Genomic DNA, 20,102 nt, shown 5'->3' with positions numbered 1-20,102 from the left:
ATGTAAATATAATTTGGATCGCTGTTTTTGTCCGTTATTAACACAATCAACTGCAGGAAATGGTCAAAATATCACATTTCAGCTTGCATAGATAAAGAAAAATTATTTGATTTTTATTGAACTTTTAATCAAATTTTGTCAAGAAAATAACTTCTTCTCTTTGTTTTCAAGCATCCAGATCTTTTTTTAATTTATATTTCTTTAGTTTTAAAACCACAAAATCTTCTGAGTTTGTGTGTAAAGATTGACTTTGAAGTGATTTCAGAGAGTCGGAGGGAGAATAATGGGCTGACGGCGGTCGATAGAGCCGCCGCTCTCCGTTCTCAGGGCACAGTGAGATGTTGACTCAAGGTGTTGCAGCATCTCGGGAATGCTATTGAAGTTTTAGATGAAAAGTCGCTGTTTGCCTGCAGGATTTCAAGAGTTTCTGTGTGACAAACGTTACTGAAAAGTGGCGTCATGTTAACTGGAAATGCAGAAGATAGATTTATTATTTTCCTGCTAATTTCCTGGTAATGTTCCAGATCGTTTCCATTGATAATTCTAAGCACATTTCCTTGAAAGCGATATTTAATAATGAGTGTTCAGATGGAACTGTTGATAAATCTGATTCATTATTTCTCTTTTTCAGTTCAGTACCCAAAACTGCAGCAGCATCGCTGCACCCATTTCTCGATTAATCAATTAGTTGATGGACAGAAAGTAATCTTCAACTATTTCGAGAATCGATTCATCGTTTTTCAATTTTTTAAGCAACAAAGCCAAATATTTGATGCCTCCAGGTTCTCATATATGAGATTTTGCTGCCTTTCTTGGTCTTTTATGGCTGTAAACTCATTATTTTGGGGGGATTTTGTCACACAAAACAAGATTGATGACGTCACTGTGTGCTCTCAGATATTGTGATTGTTTTATCACTGTTTTTTCATTAGTTGCAGAACAAATCAGCAGATAACACTTCTTCATGTGATCGAGGATTTGTCAGAGATTATCCTGAAATTTCGTAAATTAAAGAACATTCAAAGTAATTTCTGTTTGGGCCCCTGAAAGCCTGACGAAAAGGCCCCTGGAGGTCCTCAGCCCTCAGTTTGGTCTCTAGTGATGGAGGGTATGTGGACCTTTTATCTGGCTCAGCGTTCACTGTGCATCCGTTAGAAACATCAACCTGAAAGAGTTTTAACACCAAAGAAAATGTTTGTGAATATGCTATATGTAGTTTTACATTGTGATGTTAATACTAGGGCTGTCAATCGATTCAAATATTTAATCATGATTAATCGCAAATTAATCACACATTTGTTATCTGTTCAAAATGTCCCTTAAAGGGAGATTTGTCAAGTATTTAATCCTCTTATCAACATGGGAGTGGACAAATATGCTGCTTTATGTAAATGTATGTATATAGCTATTATTGGAAATCAATTATCAACACAAAACAATAACAGATATTGATCCAGAAACCCTCACAGGTACTGCATTTAGCATAAAACAATATGCTCCAATCATAACATGGCAAACTGCAGCCCAACAGGCAACAACAGCTGCCAGTGTGTCAGTGTGCTGACTTGACTATGACTTGCCCCAAACTGCATGTGATGATCATAAAGTGGGCATGTCTGTAAAGGGGAGACTCGTGGGTACCCATAGAACCCATTTACATTCACTGATCTGGAGGTCAGAGGTCAAGGGACCCCTTTGAAAATGGACATGACCGTTTTTCCTGACAGAATTTAGCCTAAGTTTGCAGTGTTATTTAACCTCCTTCACGACAACCTAAACATTGCAAGTTAATGCGTTAAAGAAGTTATTGGCGTTAAAATGAATTTGCGCTAACATGTTATTATCATGTTAACTTTGGCAGCCCGAGTTAATATACAGATGGCTGATAAATGGAACATGAAGTGTCACCTCTTTTAACCCAAACTTGTCGTCTCAGAGCTCCAAACCCGTCCCTGATGGTTCCTTCACATTGTCCTGAGTTAACCCAGAGAACCTTTTTGGAGAACTAAATTTAAACCTCGGTTCCTTTCGGTGGAAAGGCAGGTAAAGTTCCTGAGTTTCTGAAAAGGTTCCTTGGAAAGTTCTTACGGTGAAAATGGGCGATTAGAAAGCTTCAGTCTACATTTGTTGATTGAGAAGCGTTTGATAAATAAAAGAGATCTGAGGAGGAGAAGGAGCAGACCACAATCAAGCTGTTAATCTGCTTTTTCAAGTCTCCACCTAGAGACAAGATTAATATAAAGAAACAATATGACTACATAATAGTGATAACAAACAATTAGGACAAGATATATATAGTAACAACAATAACAATACAGTGAATATATCAAAAAGATAAGTGTGTGTGTGTGTGTGTGTGTGTGTGTGTGTGTGTGTGTGTGTGTGTGTGTGTGTGTGTGTGTGTGTGTGTGTGTGTGTGTGTTTGTGTGTGTTTGTTGCGTGGTAGTGTTTGGTTAGTGTTTGTGAGGAGGATATTGTTTTAAATATCTATAAAGACTTCTGGGTAATCGTAACCAAACAACATTGTGAGTGGGAAAAAATAAAAAACATAGAAACAGATACATGGACAACATGGGGTAAAGCAATTACAAGACAGCAATTAAATGTCCCTTTAAGCGACTTTTGAAACATTTGACAGATGAACAGTTTATTGATAGATGTGAAAAGCTACTCCATAATTTGGTTCCCCTAAATCTTATTGAAAACTGACCTCTACTAGTGAGACATTTAGGAGGATGAAGATCTAGAGACTGACAGGTTGAGTAAGAATGGACCTGAGAATCTGTTTTAAAATAGGTCTTGAACTGCTCAGGAATATTCCCACCAGAAAGTATCTTATAAATAAAAACACATATTTGAGAAATATTGATATCATAAATAGTAAGAATGTGGAGTTTCTTAAATAGAGGAGTAGAGGAGATGTGTGACTCTGATCGAGTTGCAATCCTCACAAAACGTTTTTGGAGAACTAAAATGTTATGAAGGTTTGTAGGAAAAGTACTTGAAAGTACTTCATTTGTCTCCACTGCTCTCTGTGCCTTCATACTCTACAGTTCAATGCATAAAGTTGATGTCTGCTCTGTGGTGGGTTGTTAAAGGGAGTTCTGGGAAATGTAGGAAATCTCTAGAATCATTGAGACAAGTCGGGGTCCTTGAGGGTTCCCAGGAAGTCCAGATCAGACTGATGGTTTAATGTCTCCACCGGTCAGAGGTTTATCAGCTCCACACCTGCAGCTCAGACTGTGACGTCACTCTGTCTAAGGACAGGAGGACGTTTTAACGCGCGCACCTGCACTCCTGCTCGTGCGTCTTAACTTTGAAGACGAGGGTCCAAAGGACAAAGGGAGGACAGTCTCGTGGCTCGGTGTGTGTCTGTCCTCTTGTTGGACAGTAAGGAGGAGAGGACGGAGCATGCAGAGCAGAGGGCAGGTCCAGGTCCTGCAGGGCGCGGTCTCCTTCTTCTCCCAGAAGGCACCTCATCTGTCCTCCAGTAGGATCTCTTCCATTTCCATTCCTGCCAGCAGCAGCTGCGCCACAGGGACGCATTGAGAAGCAGAAGAAACCGCTGCGGGGACACCCTTTGACCGCCGTGCCCAACAGGCACTGCGCAGCCAGACTCCGTGTCTGTCTGTCTGTCTGCAGCGCTTTTTCTCACAGCTTCGACAGCTTTGAACCTGCATGCCAAGATAAACTCTCCTCGCCTATTTAGGACCCTAACTCAGCGTGCACCGGGACAGGAGCGTGTCTGCAGCTGCAGAGGACAGGTCCAGGTCTCTCCAGCTCGTCTCCAGAGGCGCACTGGACACTTTTACGCACTGCATGGACACTTTTACGCACTACATGGACACTTTTACGCACTGCATGATCACTTTTACGCACTGCATGGACACTTTTACGCGCAGGGAATGGACGCTTTTGGGGACTCTGGAATGAGTCCTGCTCCATTGCCTCCAATCTAAACTCACTAAGGTTATAAAGAAGTCCAGCGGTGTGACATCTGGATAATGCTGCTCCAGACGCTGGTGACGTGCCTCGCCGGCTGCGTCTTCCTCCTGTCGCCGGTCAGTGAGGGCTGTGGACCGGGTCGAGGCTACGGGAAGAGACGGTCACCCAGGAAACTAGCACCACTCAGCTACAAGCAGTTCAGCCCCAACGTGGCCGAGAAGACTCTAGGAGCCAGCGGGAGGTACGAAGGGAAAATCACCCGGAGCTCTGAGCGCTTCAAGGAGCTCACCCCCAACTACAACCCAGACATCATCTTCAAGGATGAGGAGAACACAGGTGCAGACCGCATGATGACGCAGGTAACCCTCCTTTCACCCTTAAAACCTGCTTATTACTGTCTGTTCGGTGCGTTGCTGAGTGCACTTTGCCCAGTCTTTAAACGCGTGGACACTGTTATCTTTTTCCGCATTTCTTGTTGACTCAAGGCTCGTCATTGCAAAAAAATCTGTCTTAAAGGTCCCATATTATAAAAAAGTGAGATTTTCATGTTTTTTTATTATAAAGCAGGCTTAAGTCCTATATAAATACTGTGAAAGTATCGAAACACTCAATATAATAATACAAATACACACAGCCCGTAATCAGAAACTCTGCAATTGAAACAAGCTGTCAGGATTTCTGCCCATTCGTGATGTCACAAATATACAATATTTAGACCCTTGACTGAATTTTAAACGTAAACATTCGAGATGTGTCCCAGTTTATTCCTGGTTGCAGTGTATGTGAATGTCATCAGCTGACAGGAAGTACACATGGACCCAAGCTGTTGCCTAGTAACGCAATTCTGTTGTAATTCCGTCAAAATGAGCTAAAACGGAGCGTTTCAGACAGAAGGTGAATACAGGTATATTCAGGCTGACAGTATGAGGAAAATAAAGTGTTTTTTTTAACATTACAGCATGTAAACATGTTCTAGTAGTAACACAAAATACAAGTATTAACCTGAAAATGAGCACGATATGGGACCTTTAAAACACATTTTTCGTAAGTATTTGGATTAAATCTACCAAAGTAGAATGTTTTATGTGCGATTGAAAGGGAACCACAAATCTTCATAATGTGATTTGATTTAAATCACAGCACACTCAGTGGATGATTATTTAACTTCTCTCAAATAAAGCTACAACTTGAAGACTTTTCCTTTAAAGGGACTGTTTGTAACTTCTTACACGTATAAATCTACCGGGTCGGTGTCCCAAGCGCACTCGCGTGTGGCTACGCTGCTCAGACCGCTCCTCTGCTCCTGTGCCTGCTTCTCTTCACTCACACAACGCGCGCGTTCTCGCTCCACCTCACGTGCATGCGCGCTCACTCCACACTGCAGAACACTTCGTAGCTCTGAGAATATCTAGTGAATGTTCAGTGGACGTTTGTGCAGAAATAACTGCTGCAGCTCCTCCAGACTAACAGAGGTTTCCCGTGTCGTGAAGTGACGGGGCTCCGCAAAGAGAAACGTTATCGTCTCCGACCGGGTCCTGGTGTCTCCCGTTTCCTCCGGCTGCGGGCGGAGGCGATAACGTTTCTCTTTCTGCTTCAGCCCCGCTGCTGAAGCAGGAAAAGCCAACACTAGGATCAGCAGTGATTCATGGAGAGACCTTTGTCTGGTCAGCTAACATTACTGCCAAGCAGCTGAAATATAGAGTGATATTGTGGTTTTAGCTGACGTATGTCTCCTCACTGTGTTGAGCGATGCTCGTTCATGTCTATTTAGAGCGAGCACAAGTGCCAGCAACAGGACGCTGACTTTAGTTGACTTAACGGCCACAGGTGTCGCTGTTAACAAGCATTTCTGAATCTTACAAACAGTCCCTTTAAGTATTTGGATTAAATCTACCAAAGTATAGAATGTTTTATGTGCGATTGAAAGGGGAATCACAAGTCTTCATAATGTGACTTGATTTAAATCACTCACTGGAAGATTATTTAACTTCTCTCAAATAAAGCTACAACTTGAACACTTTTTCTTTAATGAAAATGGTTTTAAGGTGGATTTTCTTGCTCGTTCGGAAAACTGATTACAGCCTGTTTGCTCAACTCATTCTTCAGTGGATTCTTTGCAGCTGTTGACACAGTGGATTGTGTAGGTGACCAGTGTGAATCAGAGCTCTCCTCTTCCTCTGTTCACTGTGGGCAGCTCCTGCGTAAAAGAGGGCAACCCCAGCGTCTAAAAATGTATGGAAAAGCGGTCGCGCTTAATTAAAACACTCTGTCCTCTGTTTTACATCATGTTTTTTGGTGGAAAAACAGCCAAAAGTCGTATTTGGTTAGAGCCCAGGTCAAGCGTGGACTGATGTTTACCGTTTTCGTTTTTAGCCCGACTGGTTAACAGTCGCCTTTTGGACTGTCAAAAAATCTTTACGACACCGTCATTGATGTGGCCCCGGGTGGAATTTATTTGACTCCCAATTTCCCCAGGAATAAAGTATTTATATCTGGCTCTGGTGACCGCAAGGCTTCCTCTCCGAGCGGCAGCGCTTATGTCCACAGACCCACGTGGGGAATGAAAGCGCGCACTCTGGAGCGTCTGGAGCTGTCACCTCGGTGCGCACACTGCAAGAAATATCAGTCACTTCAGCAGAGCTCAAGTGAAGAAATGTGCCTGATAAAGTCTTCAAAGGCAAGGCAAGGCAAGGCAAGGCAGCTTTATTTGTAAAGCAAACATTCAAGAACATTGCGACAAAGTGCAAAAGAACATTAAGACATAATTAAAACAGTTATAAAAACATTAAAGATTAGAAAATAAAAACAAGCTAAAAATAAAAGCTAGGATAGAAGCTAAAATAGAATATAACACACAAGAGAAAAAGCTCTAGTGCAGTACAAGATCATTATCTGGTTTAATAAAAGGCAGCAGCAAACAGGAAAGTTTGAAGCTTTGATTTAAAAGAACTCAGAGTTGGTCCTGCAGGTTTCTGGGAGCTTGTTCCAAATATTTGGTGCATAAAAACTGAACGCTGCTTCTGCATGTTTAGTTCTGACTCTGGGGACACTAAGCATTCCTGATCCAGATGACCTGAGAGGTCTGGATGGTTCAGAACACAGCAGAAGATCAGAAATGTAGTTTGGCCCTAAACCATTTAGTGCTTTGTAAACCAGCAGCAGTATTTTGAAATCAATTCTCTGAGAGACAGGGAGCCAGTGTAGAGACCTCAGAACTGGACTGATATGATCCACTTTCTTGGTCTTAGTGAGGACTCAAGCAGTAGCGTTCTGAATCAGCTGCAGCTGTCTGATCCATTTTTTAGGAAGACCAGTAAAGACGGCGTTAGACTAGTCAGTAGTTTAAATGCAAGCGGCCAAATCAGCACACAGGGAGAGTTCATTCGACTTGTCTTCAGTGAAAATAAAACTGATTCAAGAGTTATAATTTCCAAAATCAACTGACTTTATAGGATTTTTCTCAAGACTTTTCTGAGAAAGTGACTCCTAAGGTGCAGCTAGGAGAGGAAAGACAGACCGGATCAGCCCGCTTGAGCTTAAAGGTCCCATATTATAAAAAAGTGAGATTTTTATGTTTGTTTTATTATAAAGCAGGCTTAAGTCTTATATAAATACTGTGAAAATATTGAAACACTCAATCCACAGGGAAATACACACAGCCCGTATTCAGAAACTCCGCATTTGAAAGAAGCTGTCCGGATTTCTGTCCATTTGTGATGTCACGAATATACAATATTTAGACCCTTTACACAGATTTAAACGTAAACATTCTAGTTTACTCTAGTTTTCCAGTTTATTCCTGGTCGCAGTGTATGTGAATGTCATCAGCTGACAGGAAGTACACATGAACCCAAGCTGTTGCCTAGCAACGCAATTCTTTATGCAATTCCGTCGCAATTCTGTCAAAATGCGCTAAAACGGAGCGTTTCAGACAGTATGAGGAAAAAAAAGTTTTTTTTTAACATTACAGCATGTAAACATGTTCTAGTAGAAACACAAAATACAAGTATGATCCTGAAAATGAGCATGATATTGGACCTTTAAGGTTAAAGAAATAAAAAGTTCAGGCAGCTTTTTAGCTGAAACGTCTCCAGGCTGGACATTTTTTGCAGCGCGCGTCAACGGCGCAGACCTGCACACAATTTATGGGCTCCAAGCCACAGGAGACAGCCTCCTGTTTGTCTTTTACTATTCCGTGTTACTTTTTGTTTGTTTTCGCAGCGCACATGTGCAAAAATAGCCCACTTCACTTGTGTCGAAGCCTTAATTATACAGAGTTTTATTCGCTTTTTCCTGGGCGCTCCGCTGCATACAGACGCGACTGTTCAGGGGCGAAGCCACACTGCAAAAAAAAAAGTACCATTCCACGCATTTAACGTGGCCTTTTTTAATTAGGTTCATTCTTTTAAGTTTGCATGTAAAAAAATTCAAAAAGTGCAAGTTTATTTCACTTCTAATTTCAGGGATTTCCTGCAGACACAATGCATAAGTGTTGCTCCAGAAAAGTCAGATCAGAGCAAACCGATGTCTGATTAAAACATCCTGAAAACAATCTAACTGGAATCAAGAGGAGACGCTTTGCTGATTTTGTCCCCTCGTGTCATGAAAACAAGACTTTCAGACGCCACATGAGACTAAGTGTTGTGTTCAGCAGAGGTGTGCATATAGGCGCATGTTGTCCGCATATAGACGCATGTTGTCCGCCTGCGCGTCTAATGTTTGTGCAGCCAGCGGTTTAGTGCTTCAACCGCGCTACAGAAACCCCCGTCGATCTGTATACCTTGAAAGGAAAACCAACAAAATGTATCGTCTGATTTATGAAGTCCAGCTCGTTGCTGTGACCGCAGTGAAAACACGAGACGTTAAAATCCACAGTGAACACCGTGAAAAGGCATCTGTGGCCACCGAGACACGAGCTATTCTTATCACAGCCGACGTGGAAAAAGACATTTATAGGGTTTAATCCCACTTTTCACTCGTAAATAGGCTGAGATTCATGAAACGAGACGCTTTCAGAGGGAAATACAAGATGTCCTGTAGGCATGAGACCTCGATTTAATAAAACTGTAACTTAGATTTCTTTCATTTGATCTGTCAGTCAAGGGAAATAAAACTGCCATCCTTAATTGATCCATTTAAAAAATCCATATTTTTACCTTTAATTGACCATTTAAACTGTTTAAATGAGCATTTTACGAATTACAAATGACATCAAAATGCCAAAATGCATAATTCCTCTGAGTTTTATCACAATCAAGTAGTAGAGATATGTTGTGTTGAGTTTTAAAGGTGCTATTGATATTAATATTCAGCCACTATGTCGTGTTCTCCCTCCACCATTCCTCTGCATTTACTGCATTCACAGCACCGTGCAATGCATTCTGGTAGCTTGGCGATGCGATTCGAGAGACGAGGCGTCACGTTGGCCGGTCCTCATTTGCATAAAGTTGGAGGTCTATGCTACGTTATGCAAATTACAGGCGTCCAGCGCGACTCGCCGCCTCTGGAAACTCCTGAGAAACCTTTAAACTAACTGTTGACAGTTTCAGCAACTGCATGACTTATTTCTCTCATACAATCTTTTCAGAAACACATTTCGGTGAATTATTTTCGTGATATCAGAAAAGAAAGTTTCCAATCGAGCCGCCATGTTGGTTCCGGTTTGAAAGCTGGGAGCAGCAGCCCACGAGTGAAAGCGTTCATCCAATCAGGTGTCTTGTGTCTAGTGGTTCAAGTTGCACTTGAACACCACGCAAAGACTACAACCGACGGCCAGTTAGTATGTACGCTCTGTGTCTGCGTGAGATGAAATAACTCTCCACACCAGCAGGCGGCGGTAGTCTGTATTCACCATTCAAAAAGGGAAACAGGAAGAGCGAGGACGGTGGATATACAAGCCGTTGTTATGATACGAACATGAAACAAAACGGCGTCCACTTTCACACCGCTCTCACTCACCACTTAGCTTCATTCCAGATGTTCATGTCGTTGTGAAAATATCCGTGTGTTGGAACGATCAGATGAGATGAAGATGAAAACAGTTTTTCCTCTTGACTTTTCTCGTTTTCTTGCTTTCCTCACTTTCGTTTCTCTTCCTGTGCACTGATTGGTTTAAGCTGAACAGCCGATCAGGGTGATTTCTCTCACCGACGAGCTCCGCCTCCGATTCAACATGCTGAATCAACTGAAAAACCTCGGACACGGGCAGACTAGAGATGACCGACAGACGCTCACCGACAGCCCCAAACTGTCCGATAGCCAACCGTCGGCTTGGTGTGTCAGGAAGTTTTAAAGGAAAGCAGCGCCTTCTTCAGACCAATCTGACACTTTTTAACACATTCTCCCTTTAACTTGTGAGCATAACACCAGATGTATCTTTCTTTGGATAAATCCCGCTCGCCAACCCCTCCCCCCCAAGCCGCCCTGACAATGCATCCTGGGTGTGGATGAGATTAACGGAGTTGACTGGAGGATTTATTTGGGAGAGCTGGAGGGAGTTGAATGAGTCCTTCACTCGGCCCTCTCACCTTGTGTTTGCTCACCCTGACCAGACTCCAGGTTTAGAGGGACCCTGAGAGTCCCCCCTTCAGCCCTCCATCCATCCTCAACATAGCCTCCCTTCGCTCACCACAGAGAGCAAACATCAGGCCGGCCGGGACAGCAGGGGTGCATTGTGGGAAGGTTGAAGCCACAGACAAGGGGGGAGAGGGTTGACCGGGGCGACGGGGGTCTAGTGAAGTGGACTTTTCTGCTGCCGTCTGATTGGTTTAAAAGTTCAGCAGCAGTGGGCGGGACCTACAAGAAATTCAAACCAAGGAGGGCGAAAAGAGGAGATGTCACATGTCATCAACGCGTCATATCTTTGAGGTACAACACATGCGCTGTAGAATCTGGTCTGCACTCGCGGAAATTGAACCAATCACGACGCACGACTGCTGCTCCAGTTACACTGCCTATGTGTCATACCCCATAACCCAAGACTCATGTCCCAGCCTCTGTCAATAGGCCTCGATTCAAACAAACAGCAGGAAGCAGGTCAAAGGTCAAAGGTGCAGTCAGTGACGACACACCTGTGGTCATACGGGAGGATAGCGTGACAGGAAGTGACTCAAAAGCAATAAATCAAACCATAAACTATAAACAGAGACAGACATCTCTTTAAAAAGGTTTTATTCCAGATCAATTGTTGTTGGAATAAAAAAAAGTGGGAAAGTGCTTATGGAAAACACAGATGAATGAGATATTGTTCCTTATATAAGTATAAAAGTCTATAAAACATCAGACAACATATAAGAAAACATTTTAAGTGCAGGCCCGACTTAAGGCATCGACCATATAGGCGCTTATAGGGCGCCAACTTCTGGGGGGCGCTGGTCGCCCTCTAAAAAAGAAATAAATAAAATAATAATTAAAAAAAGGCCGGTGGGTGCCCTTCCTCATTTTCTGCATCGAGGTAACAAATGAACACATAAATAAATAAATAGATAAATAAATGAACAAATAAATAGATATGTAAGTAAAGAAAAACACTTTTTACCCCTGTGACTCTCTTTCTCACTTATTTGTTCATAAAAGTTTTAATTATAGTGAAACACTTTTAAGCCAACAATATCCGGGACCAATTGTTTTATATCATAATAAATACAGTTATTTATGGTAATAAAAATCCAGTATTTGTAGATCTGTAACAGCTGTGTGTGTTTTTCTTCAGCGCTGCAAAGACAAGCTGAACTCTCTGGCCATCTCTGTGATGAACCTGTGGCCCGGGGTCCGGCTGCGGGTCACCGAGGGCTGGGACGAGGACGGCCACCACTCGGAGGAGTCGCTGCACTACGAGGGCCGCGCGGTGGACATCACCACGTCGGACCGAGACAGGAACAAGTACGCCATGCTGGCGCGGCTGGCGGTGGAGGCCGGGTTTGACTGGGTCTACTACGAGTCCAAGGCCCACATCCACTGCAGCGTCAAGTCAGGTGAGGGAGGACGAGTCTGCACAAAGATGTAGATTTTATTTATAGGGGGAAGTTGTTCCAGAGAGACTAAGGCAGCCTCAGTGTGCTTCATACGACGTGTTGTCAGAGATCAAACTGAAGGAATCAGGAAGGAAGCTGCATCTGTTATATCTCACACTAACTTTAAAAGTGAAATCACTTTCTGGCATTCCCTTTCCCAACCATCTCCTAATAATCACATTTATATACAACTGATCTGAAAGAGCAAATACGTCTTGAAAGGGCGGGTCCATCTGCGTTCTGAGACGCCCACTCAGCCATTAGCTATTAGTTTGTAAATGAATGAAAGATTTTTTGAATTGGGTTTGTGTGTATACTGTCTGTGTTCTGAGAGGTCAAATTACTGAAAAAATAAAAAATATATTTTTTGTGAATGGAGTCTGGTGGCTTTGAAGATGGTGATATAATTCCCCGTCTGAAAGGGCTGTCTGATGGCGAGGTAAAGCGTCTGCGGACTGGAGCAGCAGAAAAACGTATTTTAGCCACCTAAAAAAATCAATATCCGTGTAAGTGTACGCTATATTTAGAATATGTTCACCGCTTTACCTCACCATCAGACAGCTCTTTCTGATGGGGAATTATATCACTGTCTTCAAAGCCACCAGACTCCATTCACAAAAAACGTAATTTGACCTCTCAGAACACAGGAGTTTCTGGTCTACCGCTGCATCGACTGGTTAGTTTGTTTATGGTATCGTGTGACTTTCTGATCTGAGCTAATGTACTTTGACTAAAATGTGGATTTGAATCCATCAGGAACACCACTGGAAAGCTACAGAATGATATAAAAACCTAAAATCAGTATCTGCGAAGCTTTCTCACAACACCCGATCAGTGCAACTAAAGCACCATTAACATTTTAATGGTTGAAAGCATTTGGATAAATCTTTAAAAAGTCAACGGTGTTTTTTAGCCTGAAGCTAACCACACGTAGGACACAAACTCCCAGACTGGTGCTGGTGAAAGATGAACCAGCTGCTACTGTTTTAAGTCCAGTGTGAACTGGGACTGAACTGGTGCACACTGCTTCTCACCTCCTCGGCTTTCATGGGTTACTAATCTAACTCCAGCATTACAACAGTTTAGACACATGTTTGGCCCTAAGTAACAGTACTGTACACCCAGCCCTACCAGTACCATTTAGCTGAATATTGTGGCACAGCGACGGCGAAACGTTCACTCTAACAGTCAGAGAAACGCTGACTTCACCTTGTCCCTCCTCACTAACTCTCCTCTTGCTTGCATCTTAACTATCTTTTTATTTCCCCTTTTTCCTCCATCTGTCTCATCTGCCACTCACCCCACGTTTCCTCAGGTTTAGACCAACTTCTACATCACGTCTTTTTGGCTTCGCTCATCGGCTCTTTATATACAACAACCACGAATCAGGTGATAACTGAGGAGGAAAATGTATCAATCAGGACAATGAAGCCTGGGAGAAATTTTCCTCAAAACTACTTAGCAAAATATACAATTTTGAAGATGTGAAACTCTACATAAGACCTCTCACAGGCTGTAGATAAACTATGTGGCTTAAAGGATGTTTTGAAACGAGTTTAACAGTTTTGTTTTGGTCGCGTGGAAGAATCTATTTCAGGCCTCCAGCGTTCAGGAAAGAAAAGTCTTCGGCTTTAATGGACATAAAACTCTCCTGGTTGAATCATCAGTGCAAAAGATGAACAACTGCATTAGAAAATATCCCATTCCTTGATTTAGACTAAAGTTTCAGCTACAGATCCCATGGTGCATTTCAGTAAGAAACATCCAACGCAGAGCTGAAGCTAAAGATTTGATTTTGTAGAAACTTGAAGAAACAAGTGTGACGCTGGTTTCTGTTCCCCTTTTCAATTTGCTACTGCTCTTGCTAGCTTCTTCTCCACGGCAGCACCAGCTGAGGCTCATGGGTAATGTAGTATTTAAAGTAGAGATACCATTTTTTCCTTCCTGATATCAGCCGACACCAGGTATCGATCTGATACCAGCGTGATAAATAGAATATCTTTGTGGAATTGATCTCGTCGTTGGAATACGGTTTTGTTCCTTTCGTCCCTTTTTTTCCCCTCCGCCTCGGTGAAGTGGTCGTGCTCTTTCGCGTGATGCGTCTTCAAATGTTTTATAAGATTGCTGGTGTTGAAATTGGCAACACAATTGGAAACAGAAGTCTTACATACTGGACACATCGCCGTTTCACTTGTTGGATTCTCCACTGTGAAATATTGCCAAATGGCTACACTGACATTTTCAGCTCTCCGTCCACCTCCGCTCTCTTATTTTTACTTAAAACTTAAACTTTACTATGTTCGTCATATACATACAAGTACAAACATGAAATGTGACCTCTACATTTAACCCATCCCAAAGAACGTATATTGATAAGAAGTGAAAGTCAATTGTTCGTTCCATTGTAACATTAGCGCCCAGCAGCAAAGCTACGCTTTGTAAACGCCAGTAAAACGTCTAAAAAGTGCCGTACAAAAGTAAAACCAAAGTGTTTCTATTCTATTGTCAGTCAAATATTATAAATATAATAAGCGTTTTCAGTCCAAAATGGCGGCAGCGGCTGTCAGAAAAACACCAGAGTTTCGTCTCTTTGCTTCTATACTCGTTGCCGTTGCCGTTACCGTTACCGTTACCGTCTCCACCAGCACCGCACTGTCGTTGTTTGCTATCATCATGAGACAAACTACCTGCATTCAGTTCTTCTTCGCTGCTCTAAAACAGTAGACGCCAGTAGCAGCCATGATACATCCATGATACATCCATGATACATCCGGGGCGACAGCACAGTGAAGGCGGTGCATAGACTGGCGTACTCGCCGATACCCGATCCCGAATTTTGGGCAGTATCGGTATCGGAACTAATTAAAGCCACCTGAAGCACCAAAATGTCACAAAAAAACATGATTTCTCAGAAAATAAGTTGAAATAATTTGCTAACGTGAATGTGTAGCATCTTTAAGGGACTTAAAAGGAAAGATTGCATTCACACTTTGATTAAATAAGCTTTTTCTCAAAGTGGAGTTTGGCTCCGTCTCTTCTTGTTGTATTAAATCAGCTGCTCTGGACACAGTATCCGTTCATAATGTGCAGCTATAGCATGAGAAGTGACACACATGTGCCATCCAGAGGTGCTGAAAGTCACACAGCCTTCAGAGTTTAAACACCCCCTTTACACATTTTACACTGAGTGGTAACTGAGATTCTCCTTTTCTTCTTTTTCCTACTTTATCTCTCTTTTCCTTTCCTGTTTCTCTCCTTCCCTCCCAGATCGGGTTGCGAGGGCCCAGTCCTTGACTTGATCAGAAGGGCAACCAATCAAGTTGGTATTTTTTTTTCATGTTTTTCCTTTTTTTAAATCATTCTTCTGTTTTTCCTCAAAATTCCTCAAAAACAAGACAAAGAAAAGAAGTCGTTGTTGGGAAGACAAACCCAGCCAGCTGAGGAAAAGCCAACAAATCCCCCCAAATCCTTCTTTAAAGGGGGTCAGCCAGAGGAAAGAACCACTAGGGGGCGGCACAGCACCAGGACCCTGTGGGTGAAGGACTGGACTGAAAAAGGGGGAAATGGGGATTAACACTGACCAACACATTTCACCTCAGACTTCTGCTGCTTTACATCAACAAGATGAGAAATATTTCTGTGGTCAAACCAGCAAGAGAGTTAGGAAGGTAATACTCTGAGTTTTTCATTTAAAAATCAAACTATTTATGGTAGTTTTTGTTTGATAATGAAGAACAGCGTCTGCACGACGAGGCATTTGTTTCAGGATTCGATTTTAAATCCATTAATCTGGTAACGGGATTAACGGCCAACATGGAATAGATGTTTCATGAGAAGCTGCATCTCTTAATCACATATATTTAACCGTTTAACTTGAGATACATTTTGCATTTTACATGTGAAGGAGCAGAAATGTTTCAGCTTGGTTAGTAACACCGTACTACACCGGTAAGGAAATTTGAAAATCAACTTTTAAAAATGAATAATATGTGCTCTTAAATTAATAATTTATTTAAAAGTTAAATAACATAAAGCATTTTTTTTTCAAAGGTGCCATTTAAAGGGACTGTTTGTAAGAATCAGATATGCTTGTTAACAGCGACACCTGTGGCCGTTAAGTCAACGAAAGTCAGCGTCCTGTTGCTGGCGCTTGTGCTCGCTCTACATAAACATGAAGGAGCATCGTTCAAAACAGTGAGGCGGCACACGTCAGCTAAAAGCACAATATCACTCTATATTTCAGCTGCTTGGCAGTAATGTTAGCTGACCAGACGAAGGTCTCTCCATGAATCAATGCTGATCCTAGTGTTGGCTTTTCCTGCTTCAGCCTCCCAACCGCGGCCGGAGGAAACAGGGGAGACACCGGCACCCGGTCGGAGACGATAACGTTTCTCGCTGCGGAGCCCCGTCACTTCACAAGACACGGGAAACCTCTGTTGGTCTGGAGGAGCTGCAGCAGTTATTTCTGCACAAATGTCCACTGTACATTCACTAGATATTCTCAGAGCTACGAAGTCTTCTGTAGTGTGGAGTGTGCGCGCATGCACGTGAGGTGGAGCGAGCTGAGTGAAGGCAGGCAGGCAGAGGAGCAGAGGAGCAGAGACTCCGGTCCTGGAGACCAAAGCCACGGTCTCCCCCGCGTCCTCCGACCTCGGCCAACACTGTTTATTTAACAGACGGGCTTCACTAGATACAACCAACAGGTTTTGGTGCTTCCGTGTAGTTTGTGTTGGAGTCTTGTCTGAACAGTGTAGTCACACGCAAACACGCATATGCGAGCGCGCATGGGACACCGACCTGGGTGATTTCTACGTGTAAGAAGTTACAAACAGTCCCTTTAAAGGACTTTTATTGTAAACAAAAAAACTTTCAGTGGGATTCCTCCCTGATAAAACATCTGCACAGCTGATGTTTTGAATATTTAAAACCGTGCATTGTTTAATTCTTCTTTGTTGCTACGTATCTTTGCTCATTACTTACTATTATTATTATTATTATTATTATTATTATTAATAATAATAATAATAATAATACCTATTATTAGTAGGTATTACTTAATATGAATATATATTTAAAAAACAATAAAATAATCTGAAAATGAACTATTAATTAAATAATAAAATAAAATTAATACATTTTTAATTAAAAAGTCCTCATTTCGACTTATCTCATCATTAAATTTATATTATTATTATTATTATTATTATTATTATTACTATAATACCTATTATTATCCTGACACCTGCAGGGCTCTGTAAAAAATAAATAAATACAAAATAATAATGATAATAACCTGAAAATTAACCATTCATTAAATAATAAAATAGAAATAATTAATTCATATAAACAATGTAAATCAAATATTAAAAAAACAAGATTCCTGACTTTCTGAAAATAAAATAACAATAAATGTGTGTGGTTTGAAATCCTTTTAAAACCATTTAAAAAAAAAATCTGTGACACTGAACCCACAAACTGAAAATCCTGCGGCGTGCGTATTTAAAGAGACATTTTGAAACGTCCTGGAGTTGACCTGGAGTCATGTGATGATTAACCGGCTGGCTCCTCCCTCCTTCAGGTGACTTATCTTATCACCTGGCCTTGGCTCTCCTGCCTTCCCCAAATATTTATCCCAGATAGACTCCAGACGTTCCTCAAGTGTCACTTTCAAGTGTCTCCAACACAATCCGGCCTGGACTCACATGAACACACATGGGCCGTGATTCAGCGCTGCAAACAGGAGCTTTTATCTGCTTATTGTTCCTTTATGTCCAAAGAGTCAATATTTAGCTAAAGGGAGTTGAAAAGATTTGCTGTGTGCATAAGTCCTTTTGGTATGGAGGCTCATTCCTGCCAGGACAGTAACACAGGAATGTTGATGGAAAATAGAAATACTCTAAAATAATACTAAAATTATGAAACACCAAATTAAATGTATTGATTTTTAAGTCAAAATGATGAGATAATAAGTTAAAATGTCTAACTCACTAACTGAGTGAGCTTCCATACTTCAGGAATGTTGACGTCCTGTTTAACCTCCTCGTCTCTCCGTCTGTCTTCCAGATCACTCCGTGGCGGCTAAATCTGGAGGTTGTTTCCCCGGCGAGGCCTTGGTGACGTTGGCGAGCGGCAATCAGAAGTCCATCAGTGACCTGCGACCTGGTGAGCGCGTCTTGGCGTCGGCGGGCAGCGACGGCAGCGGCGAGCTGGTTTACAGTGAAGTCCTGCTCTTCCTGGACCGCGCCCCCGTCACCTGGAAGCTCTTCTACACCCTGCATACAGAAGCTGGAGCCCACCTCTCGCTCACCGCCGCCCACCTGGTATTTGTGTCCGAGGGGAACTGCTCAGAGGGGGCGCCGCCGCCGGCCCTCGGCGCCCTCAGAACTGTGTACGCCAGTGACGCTCAGCCAGGACAGTGTGTGCTGGTGTCCGAGGGTAAAGCGGGGCGTCTGTCTCGGATCACCCGGGTCAGCATGAGGGAGAGCAGGGGGGCGTTTGCACCGCTGACCCGGCAGGGGACGCTGGTGGTGGACGGGGTGGTGGCGTCCTGCTACGCGGTGGTGGACCAGCACTCCCTGGCTCACTGGGCCTTCTCACCACTCCGGCTCATCCACAGCTGGACTGGTTCCACTGGGAGCCACAGTGACGGGATCCACTGGTACTCACAGCTTTTACACTGGCTGGGCAGGATGCTGCTGGACTCCGGACGCCTCCACCCGCTGGGCGTGGCTCAGGACGACAGGTGAGGACGGGAAAAAGGTCACATGGGTGGACACTTTTATCAAAAAGAACCCCTCACGTTTTATCCGGGTTTTACCCCAGGTACAAGCCTGTAGAGCTGGGACCATGATGGACCACCTGACGACATGGGAGACGTTTGGGTTCCTGCTGAGGCATGATGGGAGTTTTTTAGGCGGGACAAAGAGGGAAGAAGAAGCTGTGAACTGACACAGACGAACTCCCCCGAAACCACAAACACAGAGCGTAAATAAAAGAGCACTCCGAGTCAGAATGACTCAAAAAAGTGCCGATGTTTCAAAGACTTTTCATGACACTTTTACCCTTGAAGCACTATGAAACAATAATCCCTTAATAAACCCTTAATCTGCTCTTAAAACACTCCAAACACCTTACTTTACACATTAGTTATCAATTAAGGTTTAGTGGTCTGAAACATTTTCAGGTGCAAAGTACTGAAGTTTAAGGGATTCTTATTCAGTATTCAGGTATTTATATATTGGATAAATTAATGTTTTTTTCAGCACTTAAACCATGCAGATAATCCAATAAAAATACCACATTATATTACAATTAACTACTCCCATAAAACCCTTTTATAAAAACCATTAAATGCATCATTGTTAATGATTAAATACCACATGGAAGCAATCCCTGAGTTTTCATCTTAATTGAAAAATGAAGGCACTTTTATGGCACACTGTAAATTAAGGGATGGCTTATAACTTGTTTAAGGGGTTTTTACCCGTCCAAAACACCTCTCATAAAAAATCCATTTATTTATCAACTAATTTACCTTTAATCTGGGGTAAATCTTTTAAATACCTGAATACTGTGTAAGAATCATTCATTCACACTCAATCAATCGTTAATTGATTTGTCATATATATCAAATATAATGTGTAAATTAAGGGGAACGTTATTGGTCAATTTCAAAAGTGTTTTACTGCTTACAAAGCCCTTAAATCATGCAGATAATCATAACATATATTACAATCCCATTAAACGCCATTAAAATATCTGAATAACAATGGGTGAATTAGTGTAATTCTAAGGTAAAACTGAAGGGATTTAGTTTCATAGTGAAGTCCACAGGGATGCGGTGTTGTATGTAACATTAATACAGAGATTTTAGAATAAATGATAGAGTGTATTTAAGTGTTATTTGTTTACAGAAATCCAGTAATGTTTATGAAGTTATTTTGGGTGAAGAGATATTAAAAAAAGATTTATTTTTTAAATTAAATTATATGGAAATGAGCTGCGTGTTGTTTCATTTATAATATGAAAGGTGTGACACGTGAACGCACCTTTACTGACCTCTACTGGCTTCCTGTTTGACAAGCAGCAGGTGTCTCATTTTCTGTCTGTCTGTCTGTCTCTGTGTGTCTGTGTCTCTGTGTCTCT

The 20,102-nt window shown here is 42.2% G+C and overlaps 1 protein-coding gene and 1 long non-coding RNA gene across 3 annotated transcripts in view; one reads left to right on the top strand and one right to left on the bottom strand.

Annotated features, from left to right (window-relative positions):
- The window catches only part of LOC141762808 (uncharacterized), a 196,991-nt gene that overhangs the window by 56,024 nt on the left and 120,865 nt on the right, over positions 1–20,102 (bottom strand). The window lies entirely within an intron of this gene.
- On the top strand, positions 100–19,955 carry LOC141762652 (indian hedgehog B protein-like). 2 transcript variants are annotated; one of them, XM_074626605.1, is made up of 4 exons: positions 100–980; positions 1,688–4,304; positions 11,657–11,918; positions 18,021–19,955. In XM_074626605.1, exons 2-4 carry the CDS (start codon positions 4,005–4,007, stop codon positions 18,701–18,703), a joined length of 1,245 nt encoding a protein of 414 aa, XP_074482706.1. In that variant the 5' UTR covers positions 100–980; positions 1,688–4,004; the 3' UTR covers positions 18,704–19,955. The 2 variants fall into 2 exon arrangements, with proteins under 2 accessions (XP_074482706.1, XP_074482707.1); XM_074626606.1 differs by lacking the exon at positions 100–980 and having other exon boundaries at positions 1,322–4,304.

Source organism: Sebastes fasciatus, chromosome 24 (assembly GCF_043250625.1).
Source record: "Sebastes fasciatus isolate fSebFas1 chromosome 24, fSebFas1.pri, whole genome shotgun sequence".
NCBI lineage: Eukaryota > Metazoa > Chordata > Actinopteri > Perciformes > Sebastidae > Sebastes > Sebastes fasciatus.
Note: the sequence above shows the minus strand (reverse complement) of the source record. Positions and strands in the feature narration are given on the sequence as shown.